Source organism: Equus przewalskii, chromosome 12 (genome assembly GCF_037783145.1).
Source record: "Equus przewalskii isolate Varuska chromosome 12, EquPr2, whole genome shotgun sequence".
Lineage (NCBI taxonomy): Eukaryota > Metazoa > Chordata > Mammalia > Perissodactyla > Equidae > Equus > Equus przewalskii.
The window spans coordinates 6,702,492-6,723,614 of record NC_091842.1 but is presented as its reverse complement, the minus strand read 5'-3'; the positions used below and the strand labels follow the sequence as shown (position 1 = coordinate 6,723,614).

At 48.8% G+C, this 21,123-nt stretch overlaps 1 protein-coding gene and 1 long non-coding RNA gene across 22 annotated transcripts in view; one reads left to right on the top strand and one right to left on the bottom strand.

Annotated features, from left to right (window-relative positions):
• The window catches only part of ZNF789 (zinc finger protein 789), a 31,755-nt gene extending 15,071 nt beyond the window's left edge, over nt 1–16,684 (bottom strand). For 2 of the 21 annotated variants that reach the window (XM_008543556.2, XM_070567554.1), the window contains exons 1-4: nt 16,502–16,684; nt 13,686–13,931; nt 9,223–9,291; nt 6,530–6,598 (exon numbers count right to left, since the gene is read on the bottom strand). In XM_008543556.2, the coding sequence (XP_008541778.2) occupies nt 6,530–6,598; nt 9,223–9,291; nt 13,686–13,931; nt 16,502–16,621 (504 nt within the window). In that variant the 5' untranslated portion in view covers nt 16,622–16,684. Of the gene's footprint in view, nt 1–1,050; nt 1,332–2,097; nt 2,213–3,624; nt 3,644–6,529; nt 6,599–7,186; nt 7,364–9,222; nt 9,294–10,731; nt 10,978–11,119; nt 11,220–13,685; nt 16,288–16,334 lie in introns of those variants that run through there. The other 19 variants (XM_008543557.2, XM_070567556.1, XM_070567552.1 and 16 more) reach the window with 17 other exon arrangements.
• Nucleotides 16,685–16,729: 45 nt separating this feature from the next.
• On the top strand, nt 16,730–19,223 carry LOC139074846 (uncharacterized). Its single transcript, XR_011524699.1, has 5 exons — nt 16,730–17,457; nt 17,950–18,054; nt 18,379–18,540; nt 18,633–18,851; nt 18,983–19,223. It is a non-coding gene; the product is annotated as an uncharacterized lncRNA (long non-coding RNA).
• The last annotated feature ends 1,900 nt before the right edge of the window (nt 19,224–21,123 follow it).

Genomic DNA, 21,123 nt, shown 5'->3' with positions numbered 1-21,123 from the left:
AGTGGGGCAGCTTTTCAACTGGTACACACCACTACAGTGTTCCTACCACCATCTATTCTGATTGCACAGGGTCTGTTCATATTGGGTGGTGCCCATGCCATACAGTGGTAAATATTTCCAGTATTACTCAGAACTTAATGTGCCCTATGTTGGAAGAGTACCTTTATGAGGAGTCTCTGTGCATTTGACATTTCTCATCTGTCTGTTTTCTTAACTTAATGCCATCTAATAGCTGAGTTTTTTTTTTTTAATTCCCTAGTTTTTAAATACTATAGAGTCATCTCTTCTTTAAACATCCCTCAACATTCTTTTCAGGCCTCAGCAGAATGACATAGCACTTGCAAATAAATATGAAGGTGCATAATGTAGCACTTGAGGCTAAAATGGAGAAGATCTCCAAAGCCACCTTGGCCTTCCCCTTGGTGCTATGGTGAGTGGGAAGAAAAGAAATCCAGTCACTGCAGAACACCAGCATGCTGAATGTAACGAACTTGGCTTCAGTGAAAGTGTCAGGTAGGCTCCTGGCCAAAAATGCCACAATGAAACTCACAAGCACCAGCAGGCCCATGTAGCCCAAGACACAGTAGTAAGCAGTGATGGAGCCCTTGTTACATTCAATGATGATGACACCTCGCTCAGAGTGAGATTCCTTGTTTAGAAATGGGGGAGAAGTCCCCAGCCAAATCCCACAGACTGTGGCTTCGATCTGTGAGTAGACAGGAACAATAGTTTTGAGGGTTGTGCATGCCATACGCATCCTTAGCCTACTCCCAGGCTTCTTGGCTCTGAACGCTAGGACTACCATGATGGTTTTGGCCAAAACAGAAGAAATAGCCACAGTGAATACAATTCCAAAACCTGTTTGTTGAAGGAGGCAAGTGGCTTTTGTAGGTCGAGAAATAAAAAGCAAAGAACAGTAGAAGCGAAGATGAAAGAGATGAGGAGGGTGTTGCTGAGAGCTCTGTTATTGGCTTTGACTATGGGAGAGTCTCAGTGTTTTACAAAGAGTGCGAGAACTAGAGCTGTGAGGATGGACAAGGAAATGCTCACACAGGCCAGAGCCATTCCCAAAGATTCCTCAAATGATAGAAATATTTCTGCTTTCGGGAGGCAGTGGTTCTTCTGCTTGTTTGGATATTGATCGTCTGGACACTTGACACGCTGTCTGGAGTCTAAGTAAACAAAGAAGGAATTTATCTCTTGCAGTCTATATTCTCTCTCCCCATGCCAAGACAATGATTATAGCAATACGTTTCTTTTCGTCTACAAACTACAATTCTCTGCTGCATGGGAGTTGCAATGCTAAAAATCTTAGAAGTGAATTTCTTTCCTATAAATGAAAAGATGGTCATTAAGAGATGGTCTAGTACATTGGTCATTTTATGGTTTAATCTGAGCAACCGTTATTCTACTTGGTGATCTTCTTTTAACTGCAGGTAACAATTCAGACAACTATAATCACAACGGGGAATATCTATTAGAGTTGATCATCTAAACATATGTGCCTTATATTCATTGCTAACTTTCTATGGCTCTTAGGAGAAAAGTTAACGTAACCTTCAGCGCCATGCATTCCTTGGGTTCTGCCTTCTTCACACACTGCTTGTCATTACTCTCACATCACTTTTGTGACTTTAGCCACACTGCCCATTCTTTTTTTTTTGAGGAAGATTAGCCCTGAGCCAACTGCTGCCAATCCTCCTCTTTTCGCTGAGGAAGACTGGCTCTGAGCTAACATCCGTGCCCATTGTCCTCTACCTTATATGTGGGACGCCTGTCACAGCATGGTGTGCCAAGTGGTGCCATGTCCACACCTGGGATCTGAACCAGCAAACCCCGGGCCCCCAAAGCAGAACGTGCGCACTTAACCGCTGCACAACAGGGCCAGCCCCCACACTGCCATTTCTTTCTCCTTTTTCAAATTCTTGCTCGTGGAGTAAGTCTAGCCAGCTGACCAATCTCAGAATACAAACTTCCCACATCTTGAGGGTAACCTGGATGGGCCCAGGCCATAAATTACCCAGAAACCCTCTGTGAACGCAGAAGAGCCTTAGAAGGACAGTTTTCCCTGCTAACAGCTGTAAGTTTCACACTGACCAGAAGGGCAAGCCAAGGCCCAAACAACTTCTGCCAGATGCTTCAAATTCTCTGAAATGACTTTTTGGTTATCAAAAGCTGAATACTCATCAATGGTGGCAGACGTCAAGTCCTGGAGGCGTGGCGCTCAGCATCCAAACCCCAAGGCTCTTCTCCACCTGCCTCTGTTTCTCAGCGCAGGCTCTCGGGAGGAGGCAGGACAGGCGTCGGGGGCCCAGGCTAAGGGAAGGGGAAATGGCAGTTCCTTCTCCATTCCAGAGCTTCGCTACAGAATTACTGAGCTCTGTGCTTTCCATCTGTTTACATATCAACCACGGCTATCACCTCTCCGTCAGGAATGTCACTCTCCCCTGCTATTCCTGAGCTCATCTAACTAGCTCTGCCCATAACCACTAGCCCTCCCTGAGGCTGAGGTCTGCCGCCTGTGAACCCAAGGGACCCGACCCATCCCATCCCGCCAGGGACGACGGGGAGTATTTGCAAGACACTGCTGGGCAGCAGGGAGGGCAGATCACCAGGATGCTGTAGACCACAGAAGTCTCTCATCTTTATTCTAAGCACAACGGGGAGCCAATACGGGCTCTAAGTAGGGGAGGGACATGACCTCTAGAGGGGACCGCCAGTGGATGTGGGAAACAGTGGAGAAGGAGCAGCTGGGGGACAAGCAGTTCAGTCTTGGACGCACTGAACTTGCAGTGCCAAGAGACGGCCAAGGGCAAATGTCAAGTGGCACTGAGAGATGTCTGCACCTCCGAAGAGCAGCCTGGGCCTGACCTGCCAGCTGGAGAGGCCTGAGCTCACGACGGCGATGCAGCCATGGTGAGGATGAGTCCTTCAGACAGAGAGCACAGAGGAAAGGACAGCACAGTCCCTGTACAGAGGACCTCCGACACGGGAAGGCCTGGCCCAGGAAATGAGACGGAGAAGGGACGAGAAAGGAGGACGGCCCATGGACAGTCCAGTCCCAGGGCAAAAGGAAGACTGGTCTTCACAAAGATGGTCAGCATGTCATGACCAACGTCAAATGCTGCCGAGAGGTCAAGAAAGGTCAAGACTTGACAATGTTCTCCAGGTTCTTTACTATTGTTTTCAGCAACATGGGGGTCACTGGAACCCTAGCAAGAGGCACTTAGCAACCTGATAAGGGTGGAAGCTGAGTGGACTGGGCAGAGCAACGAGAAGGAGGCAAGGAAATGGAGACAGTAAGTCAATGCAGCTGAGAGAAGTTTGGCCTAGAAGGCAAGGCAGGAGGTGAAGCCAAGGGGTGGGGGAACGGGAGGAGATCGAGGGGTCCACACAGGGCCTCTTAAGATGAAGACACCTGAGTCAGGTGTAAAGACTGATGGGGAGGGGCCAGCAGAGAGGGAGGTTGAGGCTGTGGGAAAGAAGGCCCAGCACATGGAGTGAGGCTTTGGAGGAGATGGGAGGAGAGGGATGCAGGGCACAGAGAGAAGCACCAGCTCCAACCGGAGAGACATACCTCCCCTGCTGCTACAAAGGGAAGGGGCCCAGGGTGGGCACAGTTACCAGCAAGTGGGCGGGAGTCCAACTGGGACACTGAGGGCTTTCTCAGCTGACGGCATCTGTTTCCTCAACGACACAGGAGGCAAGTGTTTCGGCTGAGAGTGAGAGATGGGAGCAAGTGTGGCCAGCTTAGCTTTCGGGCAGGACTTGATCTTGGCGCTCTGCTGAGAAAGAACTCTGGATGGACAGATTTTAAGTGCTTTAGTGACAGCAATGAATCTTTACAGAGTCATTTTCAAATGAAGACAGCTGGACGATAACAGTCCCTAAGTTGACACAAAACGAATGAAGGGGCTTAGTGATCCAGAAAATCTATGCCTAGATGAATGAGGCTGTCAGAGCTGGGGCCTGGTCTCTGCTGCCTGGCTCCCAGAGAGCTGCTTTACCTACCTGCGCTCTGCCAAAGAGCCTCTGGAAACGCACCCCTGTTGTTACGGACAGGGTGAGGCTCAGGCCACAGGAAAGATCATGGTTGTGGTGGGCCGTTTTAAGATGGCCACCAATGAACCCCGTCTCCTGCTACTCACAGCCATGTGTAATCCCCAGCCTTGTGTGGGGGCTGGGCCTAGTGACCTGCAGAAAGCCAGCAAAAGTGACGGAGGGCACTGCCAAGATCAATGAGAGAACACTGGCTTCTGTCTCTTACTTTCTCATTGGCTCGCTGTGATGGAGCCAGCTGCCATGTTGGGAGCTGCCACATGGAGAAGCCTACACTGCTAGGAGCCAAGAAAGGCTTGGCCAACAAGCATTAGCTGCACAACTGCCAGTGAGGCAATGGGACCCAGTGCAACAGTCCACGAGGACCTGCAGCTGCCGTCAACCACTGGTGCAGTCCTGGAAACAGAGCCTTCCCCAGTGCAACCCGAAGATGACCACAGCCTTCAAGAGACTCAGAGCCAAAGACCCAGCTAAGCCCCTCCTAGATTCCTGACCCACAGAAACGGAGATGAGAAATGGGTATTGTTTTAAGCCACTAAGGCTTGGGGTCATCTGTTACGTGGCGATAGATAACAACGACACAACACTGATCTGCCCCCACAGGAAGTCCATGGGAGACAAGTTTGCAGCCTTGGTATCAGGGAGAGCAGTACTTCTCCTAAACAAGTTATTTGCTGTTTATCTTATAGAAACAATGCACCATTTAAATGACCATGTTTTCTTCTTTGCTTTGGCTACTAGGAAGCTCAGAGCCAAATCTGTATGTACTTCTAGCCACTGCACCAGACCAGAGAGAATGCAGTCTTTCATCTTCTTAGCTGACCTTTAGTTTCCCTGTAAGCAGATCTTGTTACCTGTTAACACATATCTAAAACCCTTCTGGATGTCGGCAGAGTTTGATGATATTAAGGAAGGGAGTATGTTTTTAAAATACTCCTTATCTTTCAGAGATACATACTGAAACTTTTATGGAGGAAATATGATATCTAGGATTTGCTTGAAAATAATCCAGGGCAAAGAAGTAGATGGAATTATAGATGCAAGAAAACTGGCTATGAGGGGTATGAGGTGTTTCTCTCCAGGGGGAGAAAAGAAAATGTTCTGGATTTAGATAGTGGTAATGACTGCACAACCCTGTGACTATACTAAAAGCCACAGAAAACAAATACTCTACGATCTCACTTATACGAGGAATCAAGAAAAAAAAAAACCTCATAGATTCAGAGAACAGATTGCTGGTTGCCAGAGGTGGTGGGTGAAATGGGTGAAGGGAGCCAAAACGTACAAACTTCCAGTTACAAAATAAGCAAGTCACGAGGATGTAATGTACAGCTTGGCAATTACAGCTACAATACTTGTATCTCGTATTAGAAAGTCGCTGAGAGAGGAAATCTTCAAAGTTCTCATCATGGGAAAAAACAATTCTGTAACTACGTATGGTGACAACGTTAACCAGACTGATCATGGTGAGCACCTCAGAACTATATGCAAATATAAAATCATTATGTTGCACACCTGAAACTAATAGGATGTTGTAGGTCAACTGTACCTCAATATAAATAATGGATCGCAGTGTGTGTGTTTACTACTGGACTCACAATTCTGTTCTCTTGATCTGTGTGTGTCCTCATGCCCGTACCACACACTCTGATCACCATAGCCTTCTAGGACATTTTGAAAGCAGAAAGTGAGTCCCCCAACGCTGTCCTTTTTCAAAATGTTTTTGGCTATTGGTGGTCCCTTGTGACTGTATATGAATTTGAGGACGAGCCTGTCCATTTCGGCAAATAAGGCAGTTGGGCTTCGGACAGGGATTGCATTGAATGTGTAGGTCAATTGGACTGCCTACACATCAGCTTCCGCAGACACCATAATGTGACATAATCAAAAAGATTTTTAAAAAGTGACTTGACTTGTTGAAGGATCATGAAAGAAAGGAACAGGATGCTGGGAGAGAAACCGGAAGAAAGAAAGAACCACCGAGTTAGAAAGAATGGTCAGGGAAGCCTTCACTGAAGAGATAACCCCCGACCTGAGGCCCAGGAGGAAAAGGGGAGCAAAGAAGAGCGTTCCAGGCTAAGGGGACGGCACGGTCAAAGGCCCTACGGCAGTCAAGAGGAGGGCTCGCTCCAGGGACTGAGGGCAGGGCAGCAGGGCTGACTCAGAGCCTGGCAAGCAAGGGCAGGGAGGGGAGAAGGTGCAGCAGGTGAGGGCAAGTTCCAGAATGGCACCAGGAAACTGATAAGCACGGTTATCTCCAGCCAGTGGGACTTCTACTTTTCACCTTATTCCTGTCTCTGCTTCAGAATCAATTGTTTTAGTAGTTTTACAAAAACCTGATGTGAAAAATCTACCCACCCCAAGACTGTGAAAATAAAGAGAAGCTTCAGATTTGTAGCTATCAAAGAAAAGCCCGTTTAAAAACCTGGCACAGTAATGAAATGAGCACACTTAGATGGACAATACTCACTGCTAGTGAGGATAGGAAGAAAGCGGCTCTCCTCTCCATTGCCGCTGGCGGTATAAACTGGTAAAGTATCTGGAAAGCAATTGAACAATACGTTCTGACAACAATAAAAATATCCTAATCCTCTGACCCACTCACGGGGTTTATCCTAGAGCAATAATCCAAATGAAAGCAAAAGCTATATATGTACACACGATAAATGTCACAGTATCCCCAGTGGCTGCTGCACTCACTCCCCAAAATAGTATGCCTGCTGACAACAGGGTGATGATTAAGTAACGACTTGATAAAAGGGTTAATGGATTAATTACCTTATGGTAAATTAATCTGATGCTATATCACACAAATATTAAAAACCGTAACTGTGAAAACTGATTGCACCAACATGGAAAAATGTTTTACGCAAATGATAAAAGGGCATATAAAGCCACACCTATGCTACGACGACAGTATAAAAGATGTACACAGAGGAACAAGGACTGGAAGGAAACACGAGACAGTGAGCAAAGATGATCTGATGCGGTGGTAGGATTATTGAGGATTATACCACATTTAAGTCTTAATTTAAAGGCCCTCCCTTCAGACAAATATCAAACACAAAAAGATGAGATTAACTATACAAGGTTGAGAAAGCTTCTCTCTCATTCCTCTCTCCCTTACCCACATTCTGCTCAAATCAGCTCAAGTTGAGCTCCCTTTTGGTGCCCTTGTTTCTTCTTTAAAAGGCTCAGCACTCACTCTGCAGAGAGAAAGGCCCTTTGTTGAAGGGCAGCTCTAATCCTCCATCCATCCTTTTGGCAGTTCCTGTCCATGGGAGCTGGGGTGAGGGGAAATGGACTGGACAAAGAGAATGGTGTCCCCAGGAAATGATAAGTCAAAGTAAGGCACGTGGTTCCAGCCCCAAGAGCCCTATAGCTCACATCTGCATACGGCCCCTCCCAAGGGGGTGTGAGGGGCACTATCTGTTTGTCCATCTGTGCCCCATCACTAGAACAGACTTCTCCTTTGTCCCTTAGGAACAGACTATGATCCTGACCACACACAACCTATCAGACAAACAAAGCAGAGGTTGATGAGAAGAAGTCTGGAAGCCCAGTGTCCTAGTCGATGGACCCAAAGCACGGTAGCATTCCCTACTCCTCCTGAGCCCCGAGGGGCCTGGATCCAGGCAGGCTGCCCCACACGGCCTCCACATCAGATTCTTTCTCAATCCACTGCAGCCTGGCTTCTGTCCCACTGCACAGAAAGTGCTCTTGCTAAAGGAGGGTGCCCGACATCCTAAGAAGCAAACCCAAGAGCTCTTCCATCGCACTGCACCCCAGAGGAACCACTCCCTCCTCCAGGAGCCTTTCTCTTCCCCATCCCTCTCTTGTGCCTCTCTAAGAGCTTCCAATGTGTGTCACTAGCTCCGCCTCTACTCCTCACCCTTCAGTGCTGGAAGCCTCCTCCAACGTCTGTCTTCTGCCCTCTTCTCTCCTCACTCTTCACCCTCCCCTGGGAGGCAGCATCTGTTCCCAAGACTTTCCCTTTCCACTGTACTCTGTTACGTCCAGTCCCCAAAACTCTACTGAGTTCCAGATCTATTTTTCTAACAGCCTAATGAAAAGCACCTTTAATGACTGCTTATCATGCCTTCCACTGTGCTAAGACAATATCCAAGACCATCTAACAAGAAACTGAATCTCAGAGAAGGTTGGTAAGTTGTCCGAAGACATCCAGTTACTATTTGGGGAAGCAGGGACCTGAACTCGCATCCATGTGACTTTGAAGCCTGTGCAAGAAGCACTACACTCTACCGCAACCCTAAAAGCAGATACACTCTCTACTTCCTCCTTGCTTCCCCCTCCCACCCACCCCAAGCCCGCTCCTCCTCTGGGACTCCCCGATCTGGGCTGAGAACATCAGCAGCAGCTCTTTGGCCTGTGGAGTCATGCTCGACTCCCTCTAGCTCACTCCGTCCATCGAATCAAGCCCCAAATCCGGTCAATTCTCCTTACACGTCTCCCCACCTATCCCTTCTCCCCACAGCTCCCCAAGTGGCCTTCATCACCTCCTCCCCCAACTCCACAAAATCCTGCATCACTCACTCTCCACCTGTCCTCCAGCCTCTCCCACACTGCTGCCCTGGAAGCACACCAAACTCCAGCCGCCCCTCAGGCTCTCAGCAGTTAAAGCCTCCCCCTGCCCCTCCCCTCTGCCATGGAACCTTTCCTGCCACCCATCCCCAGTCTACCTGGTAAATTCCCTGCCACCTCCTTCTCTCCCTTCTGTTCCACCCTGGGAGACTTACCAATTCCCCTTTTGCTACTCTCACAGCACTTTCTGTTTGCATTCATTTATGGATTGACTATGGGTACCTACCACGTGCTAGGCACTGCCCCAGGGATGGGAACAAAATGATGAGCAAGATGAAGTCAGCCTGGAACACACACAGTGCTGGGACACTCTCTTCTCTGGTACAGCTAGTGTTTGTAACCTGTCTCTCCCACGAGTGTTATCCCCCCAAACCTGATCAAACTTGGTACCTCACAATCCACCATACATCCTGGCTTAGGTAACGCAGGCAATAATTTTTACTAAAATAATGTATTAATTCAGAAAATCCCCCTAATAGATATGCCGTCACCCCACCCAAATTTCAGCCTTTTAAAGCATCCCAGGGGCAGAATAAGTGGCTCTCAGCCCACGTCTCTTACCTGGAACACCTGTTCATCGAAGTCCTGCACTCTGTGGACTTCGTGACTGTCACTACGGCTGGGAGCAATCTGGGGAGAAGCAAGAGATATGGTCACGGTGAACAATGTGGGCTTCTGGCCCCTCCCCATCACCCCTAACTGGCGGCCCCACACGCACATAGGAACTGTTAGGTCAGAGAGAAGGCAGAGTTAGATGCGGGTCGCAAAGTAAAACAAAAGCAGCAAATCCCTTGGTGATGTTCACCTGCTGCCAGAGCTGCGACTGGTGTTTAATCCACCAGCATAATGTGAGGAGCTGGGGGGAAGTTTTTTCAGACTAACATGACAAATTTTTGAACTTAGTCAATTTGATTAAAAATAAAAGAAGGATTCAAAGAGGGTCCAGGCATCACAAGACGCTCACGCCCCCTCCCTCCCACCAGGCTCACAGACGGAGCTCTCCCTGCAACGGAACAGCCTCCCCACAGCTCTCTGGGGAGGGCTCCCTGCTCCTCTCAGGCACGAGGAACCTGGCTTTCTCTGCTCTGTGGGTCGATCCCACATTAGCCACTCCAGAAATGTTTAATGCTCAACACAATTCTGGAAGTGGTCGTCTCTGCAGAGGCTCATGAGCAAATTCCATTTTTGATCACCTTCCACGCACACTGCCCATAAGAGCTGTTTCGCAAGCTGAAGCCTAAAGAAACCACCAGCAGGGAAATCAGTTCTGCAGGGTCGGGGATCCAAGAAAGTTAGGACCGGAAGGGGGTCTGGAAAGTGGTGCCAGTCCAACCGCTCACTCAATGGCCACTGGGTTTCCTCCTCCAGCACTCCCAGCCAGTGCAGGCACACTCTCAGCTAGGCCACCTCTACTGTCCCTCTGCTTCCCCTCTGGGCCGTCCTCCTGCCTCCCGGAAAGTCCACGAGAGGTGAGCACCTCCTGTGAAAGGCCTCAGCAACCCCATTCCCTGGATCTGTCACTAGGCTGCTCTCAATGCCAACACCCCTCTTGAAAGACTTCCTAAACACCACCATTGTGTTTTCCTACAAAGCACACGGCACCAGAAAAGGAAACTTGAAAAATTCAGCCATCTTGGCCTTCCCTGGAAACAACCGCTCTTCTGAAGAGCCTTGGGGTAACCCAGGATCCCGGACTCTGAAAGCCCCCGCTATGGAGAACAAGTGTTAGCAGATGGGCTTCTTTCAGTACAAGAGGAAAAGCCATTTGCACACGCAGTCCAGCTCGGTGACTTCACGGCAAAGGGAGCAGGAGGCCCTGAGGAGGCTGCCTGTTGTGCGCTGTCATGTCAATAATAACTGAGACTTCCCAAGAGCCACAGAGAGCAGCGAACAGAAAAGAGTTAGCAAGGTCTGTCAACACAGCTCTCTGGAGCCATCCTACTGATTGGCTCGGGAATGCCCACAGCTTCACAAAGCAGATGGGGCTCAATGAAATGCCCACTTCAGGCTCAACAGCAGGCAAGTGGCTCCCCAACCCCCGACATCAATCTCCAGCAGGTCAACTCATCTCCTTCGCCATCTGCCAGGACAAGAGGGTGGGCTCTGCCGCAGGAGATCTGTAGCACCCGTGTCTCCTGAGGTCTGTCCAGAGGCAGTGGGACGGGCGAGGGCTCCAAAACATCCTCCTATCCCCTTGCTGACCCACCACCAGGGTCAGTGCACTGATGGAGGGTCATAGCATTTGTAACACTAAAGGTCATACTGCCCGACCCCCACGTTGTTACCCAGTCAGATATCAGAATGACTTCCTCAAGGCACATATGTTAGAGCCGAGCAAGGACTAGAAAGCCGGTCTCCAGCTCCAGCCCACTGCACCACATCACCTCCATGACACACTGACTTATTGAAAAGCATCCTTAGTCTCAGTAAAGAAAGCTTCTCCCACGTCATTTAATACCACTTGAATTTTTCAGGAAAGGAAAAACATTTTCTTCCTGCAACATCCACTCCGATTCCTCAGGAAGGTGAAGAACAGCATGTTATATGACACCACTTATCTGAAAAGGAGACCAAAAGAATACGCAGATGTACTCCTTTGCAGATGCATTAACTCTCTCTAGAAGGACAAACTGAAAACTGTTAACACAGGTTGTCTACAGGGAGAAAAACCATGATGCTGGGAGGACAGAGGTGGAAGACAGACTTTTCATCACATCTTCTACTGCACCTTAAGGATTCTGAATTATGCAAATAGGTTATCTATTCAAAATCGACAATTTCAATATTTAAATAAGTAAGGAGGAAAGATGTTTAGGAGTCACTCTAAAGAAGAACCTTATTGTTCTCTAAAACCCTACTGGAGAAGCCAGGTTGGTCTTCGTAAGGAATTCCTCTCCCAGGTCTCTTGTTTGTTGTGCTGAGGAAGATTCACCCTCATCTAACATCTGCTGTCAGTCTTCCTTCTCTCTTGCTGAGGTAGATTTAGGCTGAGCTAACATCCATGGCCAATCTTCCACTCTTTTGTATGTGAGCTGCCGCCACAGCATGGCCAGGGGTGAGTAGTGTAGGTCCACACCAGGGAACCGCCCCCAGGCCACTGAAGCAGAGCACGCCAAACTTAACCACTAAGCCACTGGGGCTCACTTCCTCACACAGGTTTTAAACGATGAGGTTTTGAATATTCACAATGGAGGCTGGAGGTGAGGAGAATATCTGCAAATACACTAGTCTCAACCTACTCCCCACTAACGATGCCCTATTTTCTCCTAGGAACCCCATGTTTAACAAGATTTTCCCCACCAAATAAATAGCATTATTACTACTATAATACACTCGCCCATTAGTATCCATCAACGACTGACATAATTTCAGACAGAGCTTCGATCTGCATCAAATAACTGGTTTTTTATAATGAGATGATGTGATTCTAGGCAAAATCAAAGAAACTGGACAATGATGTTAGCCTATACAGCCCTATAAGCTGAAAATGCAGAATAGTTTAAAATACTGAAAAGTAACTCACATCCCCCATTACTACCTGCACAGACTCCTAAGGGCCTGGCAAGCAGTACACACACAACATTCAAAGGGAATCTGGTTCTAGGTCCAACTACCAATTGAGGGGAAATACAGATGACAGAGGATCATGTCAAATGGCACAACACGGATGCATTCAACAAACTTCAGACTGGAAAACTGTGCAGAATAAGCGATGTGATTTCATCAATAAATAAATTTCAAGGAAGAAACATTAAAAGAGACTTAAAAGATTTTTAAAAGTCTTATCAATCAATTGCAATGTCTGAATGTTATCCGGATTTTGATTGAAGAAAAAGCTTTAAAAAAATTACAAATCCGGGCTGGCCCCGTGGCCGAGTGGTTAAGTTCGCACGCTCTGCTGTGGTGGCCCATGGTTTCGCCAGTTCGGATCCTGGGCGCAGACACGGCACTGCTCATCAGGCCACGTTGAGGGAGCATCCCACACGTCACAACTAGAAGGACCCGCGACTAACATATACAACTACGTACTGGGGGAGTTTGGGGAGATAAAGCAGAAAAAAAAAAAAAAAAGATTGGCAACAGTTGTTAGCTGAGGTGCCGATCTTTAAAAAAAAAAAAATTAAATTAAAAAAATAAAAATCTAATGACATTTATGAGACAACTGGCAATTTGAACACTGATTGGATATTTGATGATATGAAGAGACTATACTCTTAACATTTAAGTGCGATAATGATGTTGCATTTACCTTTTGCTTTTGAGTCATTAGTTTTTAAGATAAATATTGAAATATTTATGAACAAACATCAATGACGTTAGGATTTGCTCCAAATTTATCAGGGGGAAGGTCGGGAAACGGATAAAACAAGCCGGGCATGAGCTGATGATGGCTGAAGCTGGTGACGGTCCGCGGGATGCATTATCCTATTCTGTCGACGTCTGCATGTCTAAAACTGTTCCTAATGAAACGGATAAAGAAAGGCAACGTGGCATCTCACAGCACATAAAGCGTGCAATACTAAGTATAAAAGAATTGTGATATAAAATGAAGTGAAAAATGGCAGAAAACAAAACCTATGCTATGATCAGAATTACATAAAAAATATATTTACAAATGAATGAGGGAAGAAGAGAAAAGTGAAAAGAAAGGTTTGTCTAGTATATATTTCCAGGTAATTTCCCCTTTATTTTAAAAAATGTTTCTTATTGTACTTATAATATGGATGGACTAATGTCTATTTTTTGAAAAGCCATCATAAATCACTTCTAGCATTACCGCAATCCAATTTCGAATATCTGGAATACGGCCTCCATCTTAAGGATTTCATTGAATTTTCCCCAGACCACATTCTAGGCTCTGCAGAGTGTTTCAGGCTATCTCCAAGCCAGCAAAGAAAGGTCGTCTCTCTGGGGCCAAAAGACAACATCTTTCTTATCACAAAACGCCCTTTTGTCTAAAGGTTCACAGTTATCACCCAACAGGCTGAAAAATAATGTAGTCCAGAGGGTTTCAAACAACGCACCATTATAGCCTCCTTCTGTGTTGTTGTTCCGGTTTGGTTTGTGTCATCAGATTCCTGAAAGTCAGAGGGAGCTTTCTCAGCCCAGTCACAGCAGAGAAAGCCAAGGGGAGAGTGCACACTTCTCTCTTTCCGGCTCCTGTGAAATCCAAGCTGAGAACCTTTGAGTCCCATTCCCCAAACTTTCGTCACATCCTTGGTTTTAGAGGACAGAAGCGGGAATCCATAGCCACAGGCGGCAGAGGAAATCTGAAAAAGAGTTCCCAGAAAGCATCAACTGATTGGCGATGTCAAGTTTTTCTGGCAAGAAATGGCAGCTTATTGACCCATTCCAAGAACACACACTATTAACACAGCAACTAACACTATACGGAACATTTACTATGTGCTAAGTGTCTGAGAGGCACTATCTCATTTCACCTTCACACTCACCCAGTGATCTAGGTGTCATATCCTCCCCATTCAGCAAGACACAGGCTCGCAGAGCAGTTTAGTTGAAGACTCCCTTAGTTTGAATCTTGGCAACACCATGGGGTCTACAGCTGTTAGACCCTTACCAGCTGTGACCTAGGTAGACAGCTTAACCTCTCGGTGTCTGTTTCCCTCTATGCGATACGGAGATGACAACAGTGTCTCTCTTATTGGGTTGTTGTGAGAACTAAATGAGTCAATAGAGCTAAAGCCCCTACAGTAAACAGTATGTGACAACGTAAGAGTGATGGGATGTACTCACTACGATCACTGGTGGTCATAAACAAAAGCCAACAAAATTGGAAATGAAGATGTAAAACTGTCTTTATTCACAGACAACCAGAGAGCATGCATGATCCTATAGGTAGAAACTCCTAAGAAATACACAGAAATCTACAGAAATAAACAAGTTCTCAGCAAAGTCACAAGACACATGGTGAATACAAACACCAACTGCATTTGAAAATACTAACAATGAACACTCCAAAAACGAAATTAAAAATACAATTTACTCAAAATACCAGCAAAAACAATAAAATGCTTAGGAATAGATTTAACAATAGAAATCCAAGAGTTGTATACTGAAAACTACAAAACACAGCTGAGAAAAATTAAACACTACTTGAATGGGGAGATATTCCATGTTCATAGGCTGAAAGACTCACAATTGTTTAGATGGCATTTGTGCTCAAATCCACCTACAGATTCAACACAATCTCTATCAAAATCCAAAAAGAATTTTTGCAGAAAGGGACAAGCCAATCCTAAAATTTGTATGGAAAAGCAGAAGACCCAGAACAGCCAAAACAACTTCCACAAACAAGGACCAGCTGGAGGACTTCTATTTCAAAAATTCAAAATTTCTGATAAAGCTACAGAAGACAAGAGAGTTTAATCTTAGCATAAGGACAAACATATCGATGAACGCAACAGAACTGAGCAGCCAGAAATCAATCCTTAGATTTACAGCCAATTGATTTCAACAAACGCACCAAGGCAATTCAACAAGGAAAGGATAGTCTTTCAACTAATGATCCTAGGACAATTGGGTATCCACAGGCAAAAAAGGCCCGTAACCCACACCATACACAAAAATCAACTCAAGTGGCTGGCTCATAGACCTAAACACAAGACCTAAAACTATGAAGCTCCTAGAAGAAAACATGGGAAAAATATCTTTGTGATGTTGGGTTAGGCACAGATTTCTTAGATATACCGAAAGCACAATCCAGGGCAGAAAAGCCATCAATTGAATTCCACTAAAATTAAAAAAAATTTTGCTCTTCAAAGGACACTCTCAAGAGAATACAAAGAAAAGCCACGGACTGGCAGCAAATACTCGCACATATCCTACATGTCATAAGGTACCTCTATCCATCTGGAACACATAAATCACTGTTACAACTCCCTATTAAGAAGGAAACAACTCAACTTTTCATTCATTTGGAGCTTGAAATCCTGTTTCTCTTGCTCTCGCCCCTTTTCAGTTAAAGATCACTCCTCACCCTTGGCAGAGAAGGCGGAAGCCAAACTGGCCCGATCCGCTTCTTTTTCATCCCCCACCAAGGTTTCCACAACCGGCACCAACGAGAACGCATCCTGACACATTTTCGCTCTTCCGAGCATGGGCTCCCAGATGAGCCGCCCCGGGGAGCCGCCCTCTGCTGCCATTTTCTCAAACCTGAGGCAACGCAGAGGCCTGCAGTGCAGCCATTCGAGTGCGTTCGGACCTTCGCTCCTTCCTCTCTCACCCCTGCACCCGCTCGGGCGACACGTCCTTTCCCAGCTGCTCAGCGACTCCAGCCGGCCCACGGCTTCCCTGACCTTTGGCAGCCGCCCTTCCGAACAGCAGAACTTCGGGAGTCAGGACGGCCCGAGTGCGGAGGCCACTGTGCGTCCGCCTGTCAGCTGTGGGCCCGGGGCTTGTCCCTTGACCTCTCTGAGCCTCCCGTTCCTCCCTCAACTGTGGTGACAACCCCGACCCCCGGGGGAGGAGCGGATGCCCAGCCGCTCCATCACTGGGCAGCGCGCCAACCGCCTTCCCTTCCGGGGCCTGCAGCCGCCGGAGAGGCGTCCGCCCGGAGGCAGACCCCGTGCCTCGCAGCTTCTCCAAGAGGCCGAGGGCCCGGGGAGCAGTGGCGGAGGCGAGGGCGGACGGAGGGAGGGAGGCGCCGCCCGGACCTTCGGCTCCGGCTCCATTCGGGAGGGCACTGGCGGGGGCCTGCGGCGCGGCCGCGAACCGGCGGGGCTTGGCTCGGAGCTGGGCCGCACGAAGGGGGCCTGTCCGGCGCCCCGAGAGGCTGAAGCTGAAGGAACATGCGCTCGGCGCGGGCCGCGCGCCCTCCTACCGGACCACGGGCGCGGCCGCCTTCCGAGGGCTCCGCGAGCGCCCGGCCGCGGTCCAGGGCCTTCGCCTCGGCCCCGGAGCTCAGCCGGCGCCCCAGCCGAGCCTCCGCCGCCAGCGCCATTCTCCGCTTCACGCCTCAGCTGCTGCTGAGCGCCGCCATCATAGGTGACCCTTGACCCCACGCCCAAGCGGAACCGCCGGCGGTCTCGGTTCCTATTGGCTGACGATCAAGGAACTGGGGGCGGCGGCGGGAGGGCAGGGACCTTGAGCGTGTGAACGCTGGGGATCAGGTCCCGGCTCGGCCACCTAGTGCGCGAGCTTCCTCCGAGCTTCCACTCCGTCTGAACGCAGCCGCTTACCCGCGCCCCGCACGTTTCCGAGCGTCTGCCCGGCTCGTCGGGCGCAGGGCGCTTCCTGTTGCAAGGCCCATTGCTTCTTGGCATTGGCCTGGGGGACCCTTGAGGGTGGCCCACCCTGCACAATTCCAGGACAGAGCCCTTCCCTCTCCTGTTTCCTCCCTTTGCCTCTGGCCCTCTTCATTTCTTACCTGGCCTTGTCGCGGCCTTTCCCCACTGCCGCCTGCTACCAGGCCGCTCAGTCCGTGCTCCAGCCCCAGTGATTAGAGCGTAGCTCCTACTGTTGTCCTTCGCTGCCCAAACCCCTGCCAGGCTTTCCTGTTGTCTTCACAGCGCATGCTCCTCTCCAGATCACCTCGCCCTCAGCCCTTGACTCTGCTGGAATCAGAGGGCTGGAATGCAACTGCTGACTCCCTGTGCTGCTTCAGGCCTCTCTACTTGCACACAGTGCCCCGAATGTCCTTCGACTGCCCTCCTTCCCGGCGCATGTGTGGCAAACTCCTACTCGTCTTGGAAGAGCCAGCTCAAGCACCTCCTTGGAAGTTCTGTGAAGGCAGGAATTCAGTTCATTCAGATTGTCCTCACCATTGTCCTCCTAGAGGTTAGCTTGCAGCTGGGAGCAAGGGAGGCCCTCAGGAATGAATGATTGGGGAGTCTGGGCACCTGGGTTCTTGTCTAGGCTCTGCTGCTGACTTGCTACGTGCTGTTGGGAAGTTGTCTCCTTTCTCTGGATCTCACTTCTAACATGAGGGACTGAGAAAGAATCAATACATGAAATCAGTCTTTTTAAATGAATGAGGTGTTTTGACTTTAGGGCTTGTTGGATGTCTTCCAGCCCGTTAGGATCCATGACAGGCGTTCCCAAATCCTAGTCCCAAATGCTGAGGGCAAACTCTTTCTTTCTTCTCTCCCTTTCTTTCTTCTCTCTCTTTCTCTTTGTATTGCTTGATCCCTGGAAGGAATCCAATTTTAATCTACTCCCGAGACCAATTCAAATTGTTTTGCTGTCCTGCAATGTGCCTTGTATCCAGTCTGTGAAACATGATTTTACAGTCTCCTGGTGAAATGTGGTTGCTGTTTGACCGTTCTCTAGGGCTGTTTTCTAGAGGGTGATCATGGACTGCAGACTGATAAGACAAGGTATCCAGGGAACTGCTCGTCCAAGGCCGCCAACTCCAGGGAACGTCAGGAAACAAAGGTGTGAGATCAGTGGTCTGCTGGGCCGGGAACCCTATCCTCTGTTTGCACGGAGCTCCTGCTTCCCTTGCACCGCTCCCAGTGACTGAGACACGGACGGACACTTGGGCAGACCTGTCCCTGGGAGGCATGGACTCCTCTGTTGGTCTCCTGGGGCTCCCAGACTCCCCAGTGGCCTTACCGAGCCTTCCTTAGACTCTGCAGCTGTGCACGTCCCCTTTACCTGGCCTTCCCTCTCTCTCTCCCTCATTTGGAGTCTGACTGGCCTCGTGGCCTGATGGCTCTCCCACATTCCCAGGCTTCCCCACCCCATTTTCTTTTACAGAGGCATTTCCCTGCACAAACCCCTTATGCATTTAAGCCTGTCTTGCTGTGTACCTCTCAGAGGACATTTGAGCCAAGGCTCGAAGCCATGAAAGAGTGAGCCATGTAAACATCCCGTGTAGAGGGTCCGGACAGAGGCTATAGCAAGTACAAAGGCCCAGAGGTGAGACTGCTTGGGTGTGTGTGCTGCAAAGAACCCAAGTGGTTCAGCTAACCCCAAATAGTCCTGCTCAACTTTTAACTTGTTTTTCGTAGATGAGGATAGCCACCAAAACTTTGCCTCGTGTGCGCGAGGGGCACTGCTTGAGGATCAAACGTCCGGTGTCATCTCTAAGAGTAAAGGCCAAACCTGATTCTCAAACCTGTTCACGCAAGGGAAAGAATAGCTCCAAAATCTGCTTTCCAACTCTTGACAACCACTGATTTCACAAAGGCCGGCCCCGTTCTCCTAGCCTCCAATGCCAGTCCTGTCAGGTATCAGTATATGGCCTCTCGGCTCCAAATCCACTCTTCATGGCCTGCTTTGGGAGAATGCAGCTGGGCCCTTTATGTGTTTTTCTTGGAAAGACAGAGCCGGGGAAAGAGGACTTCCTTCCTGGTTGCAGGTGCACAAATGGCTTCTCCAGCGCCAGGCTCCTGCCCTAGTGCTGGCCCATAGCACAGAGCCGCCAACAGCTTCCTCCAGCAGCCCCCTCAGGCAAGGCCCTAGCTGAACGCCTCCCATGAGGCCCCTCCCCTCGAACGTCTTTCTCAGCCTTCAAAAGGGTGGATTTCCATAAAGTTCCAGAGTGCACCTATCCCATTAGTTCGTGGGTTTTTATATTAAACTTTGTCTCTTCGAATCACTAGGGTGTTTCTGTCACCTCATTGAACCCTGACTGATACACCAATTAACAAGTCACTCATTTCACCAAACCCATTTTCAACCCTCGTGAACTACTGAGGAAACCCTGCAATCTTGGTGGAAAGAGAGGGCTGGAGGCTCCTGGGAGCTGCCTCTGGTTTGCGGCTCTTCTGATGAAATGCTGAGTGAGCACACCTGGAGTGTGTTTGGACCCCCCCCTCCCCCTACAGACACGCAGAAGGCAGGATAGCTGGAGGTGAGTGAGGAGGTGGAGAGAGGTAGGAGAGGAGGCTGGAAAGATGGAGGAAGGGCAGCCAATAGACTTTGGCCATGGGGCCAATGTAAAATTTGGGTTTTCATCTAAGTTTGTAAAGCTATAGATGTGTATTGGAGTAGGAGCTTTCCACGTCCTCAGTCTTTCTTCCCAGCCTTACCTCTGGGATCTCCGACATGGGGGGATGAACAGTTCCCACAGGCTTTGACTCCCTTCAAGCTTCTTGTCCCATGTGCATGCCGTGCATGTTTAAATTTCTACCAGGAAGCTCCACAGATGCCTCAGACGCAGAAAGGAGCTCATGGGGCCCATAGACACATACAGCTTGGAAGTGAGGGGGAATTAACATCCTAGAGGCAACGTTCAATCTAGGGGGTTAGGAGCCAATGGGTAAAGAGTACCCCTGTGGTCCATTTGGGGCAGCCCTCTGTCCACTGCTCTGGAGTCCTGGCAGATTCAGGACTCCAGTGATCACAGTGATGACCTCAATAGAGTCTCTTGTGTTGCCATTTCCTGCCTGACTCTTGCCAGTCCCTCACTCCTCTCCCTAGGATCCCCTCTGGGAAACTCTGAAACTTCAAATTGGGGTTGGGAAGGTGTGTAGGGGGAGCTCTCACGCCCTATCAGAGAACGTCAATTACACCATCCAGGGGGAGGCTGGAAGTCTGCATCTTCTACAGGAAGTAGCACTACTTTCCTACTGAGGCAGATTTCTCTCCCCACCCAGTCACAGCCCAGCCAATGAGAAACGCTGGAGCTCAGCCAATGAGAACCTGTTACTGCCCCGGATGCTTCCTTTCCGCCATGAACTTGCATTTAGAGCAGCCCCTCCCTACCTCCCCCTTTTCCCCTTTCAAAGCAGCTCCCCTCTTTTGTCTTCTGGATTTGTCTAGGGTTTGCCATAGGAGGCGCATCCCAAATTGCAATCCTCTCAAATATTCCTGAATAAACTCATTTTGTGGGTAAAATGACAGGTGAAAAGTCTTTAAAGTTGACACCTCCCAAGGAAGCTATTGGAGCACAAGTGTTACTCGAAGCCTGTGGGAGAGTAAAGCTAAAACAGTTGGCCCCAGAAGTGGGCTGGTGATCACCCAGGCTTGTTGTAGCATCATGATTCCTAAGACTCTTACTCACGGTGGGGGCTGAGGTATAGGCAGGCTCAAAGCATTGGGTTAAGCTGTCCATCTCTCATAACCCCTGCAAGGATGAGGTGAAAGATAAACGCAAGTGTTCTTTTTGTGAGGAAGATTGGCACTGAGCTAACATCTATTGCCAATCTTCCTCTTTTCTTTCTTGTTTTCAACTCCCCAAAGCCCCAGTACATAGTTGTATATCCTAGTTGTAAGGCCTTGTAGTTCTTCCATGTGGGATGCCGCCACCACATGGCTGGATGAGCAATGTATAGGTTCATGCCCAGGAGCCGAACTGGCGAACCCAGGGCTGCCCAAGCGAGCTCGCCAACTAAACCATGACACCAGACGCAATGCAAGGTTTAATGGCTGGCTTTGTCAACTGTGTAGGAGTCCTTGTGGAAAGATACTGACAGATTCAGGTCAGCCAGCTCTTCACTCAGGGCATGCCATGAAAACCAGCAGGCCTGCATACTGCTGTTTAAAAGACTTGCATTT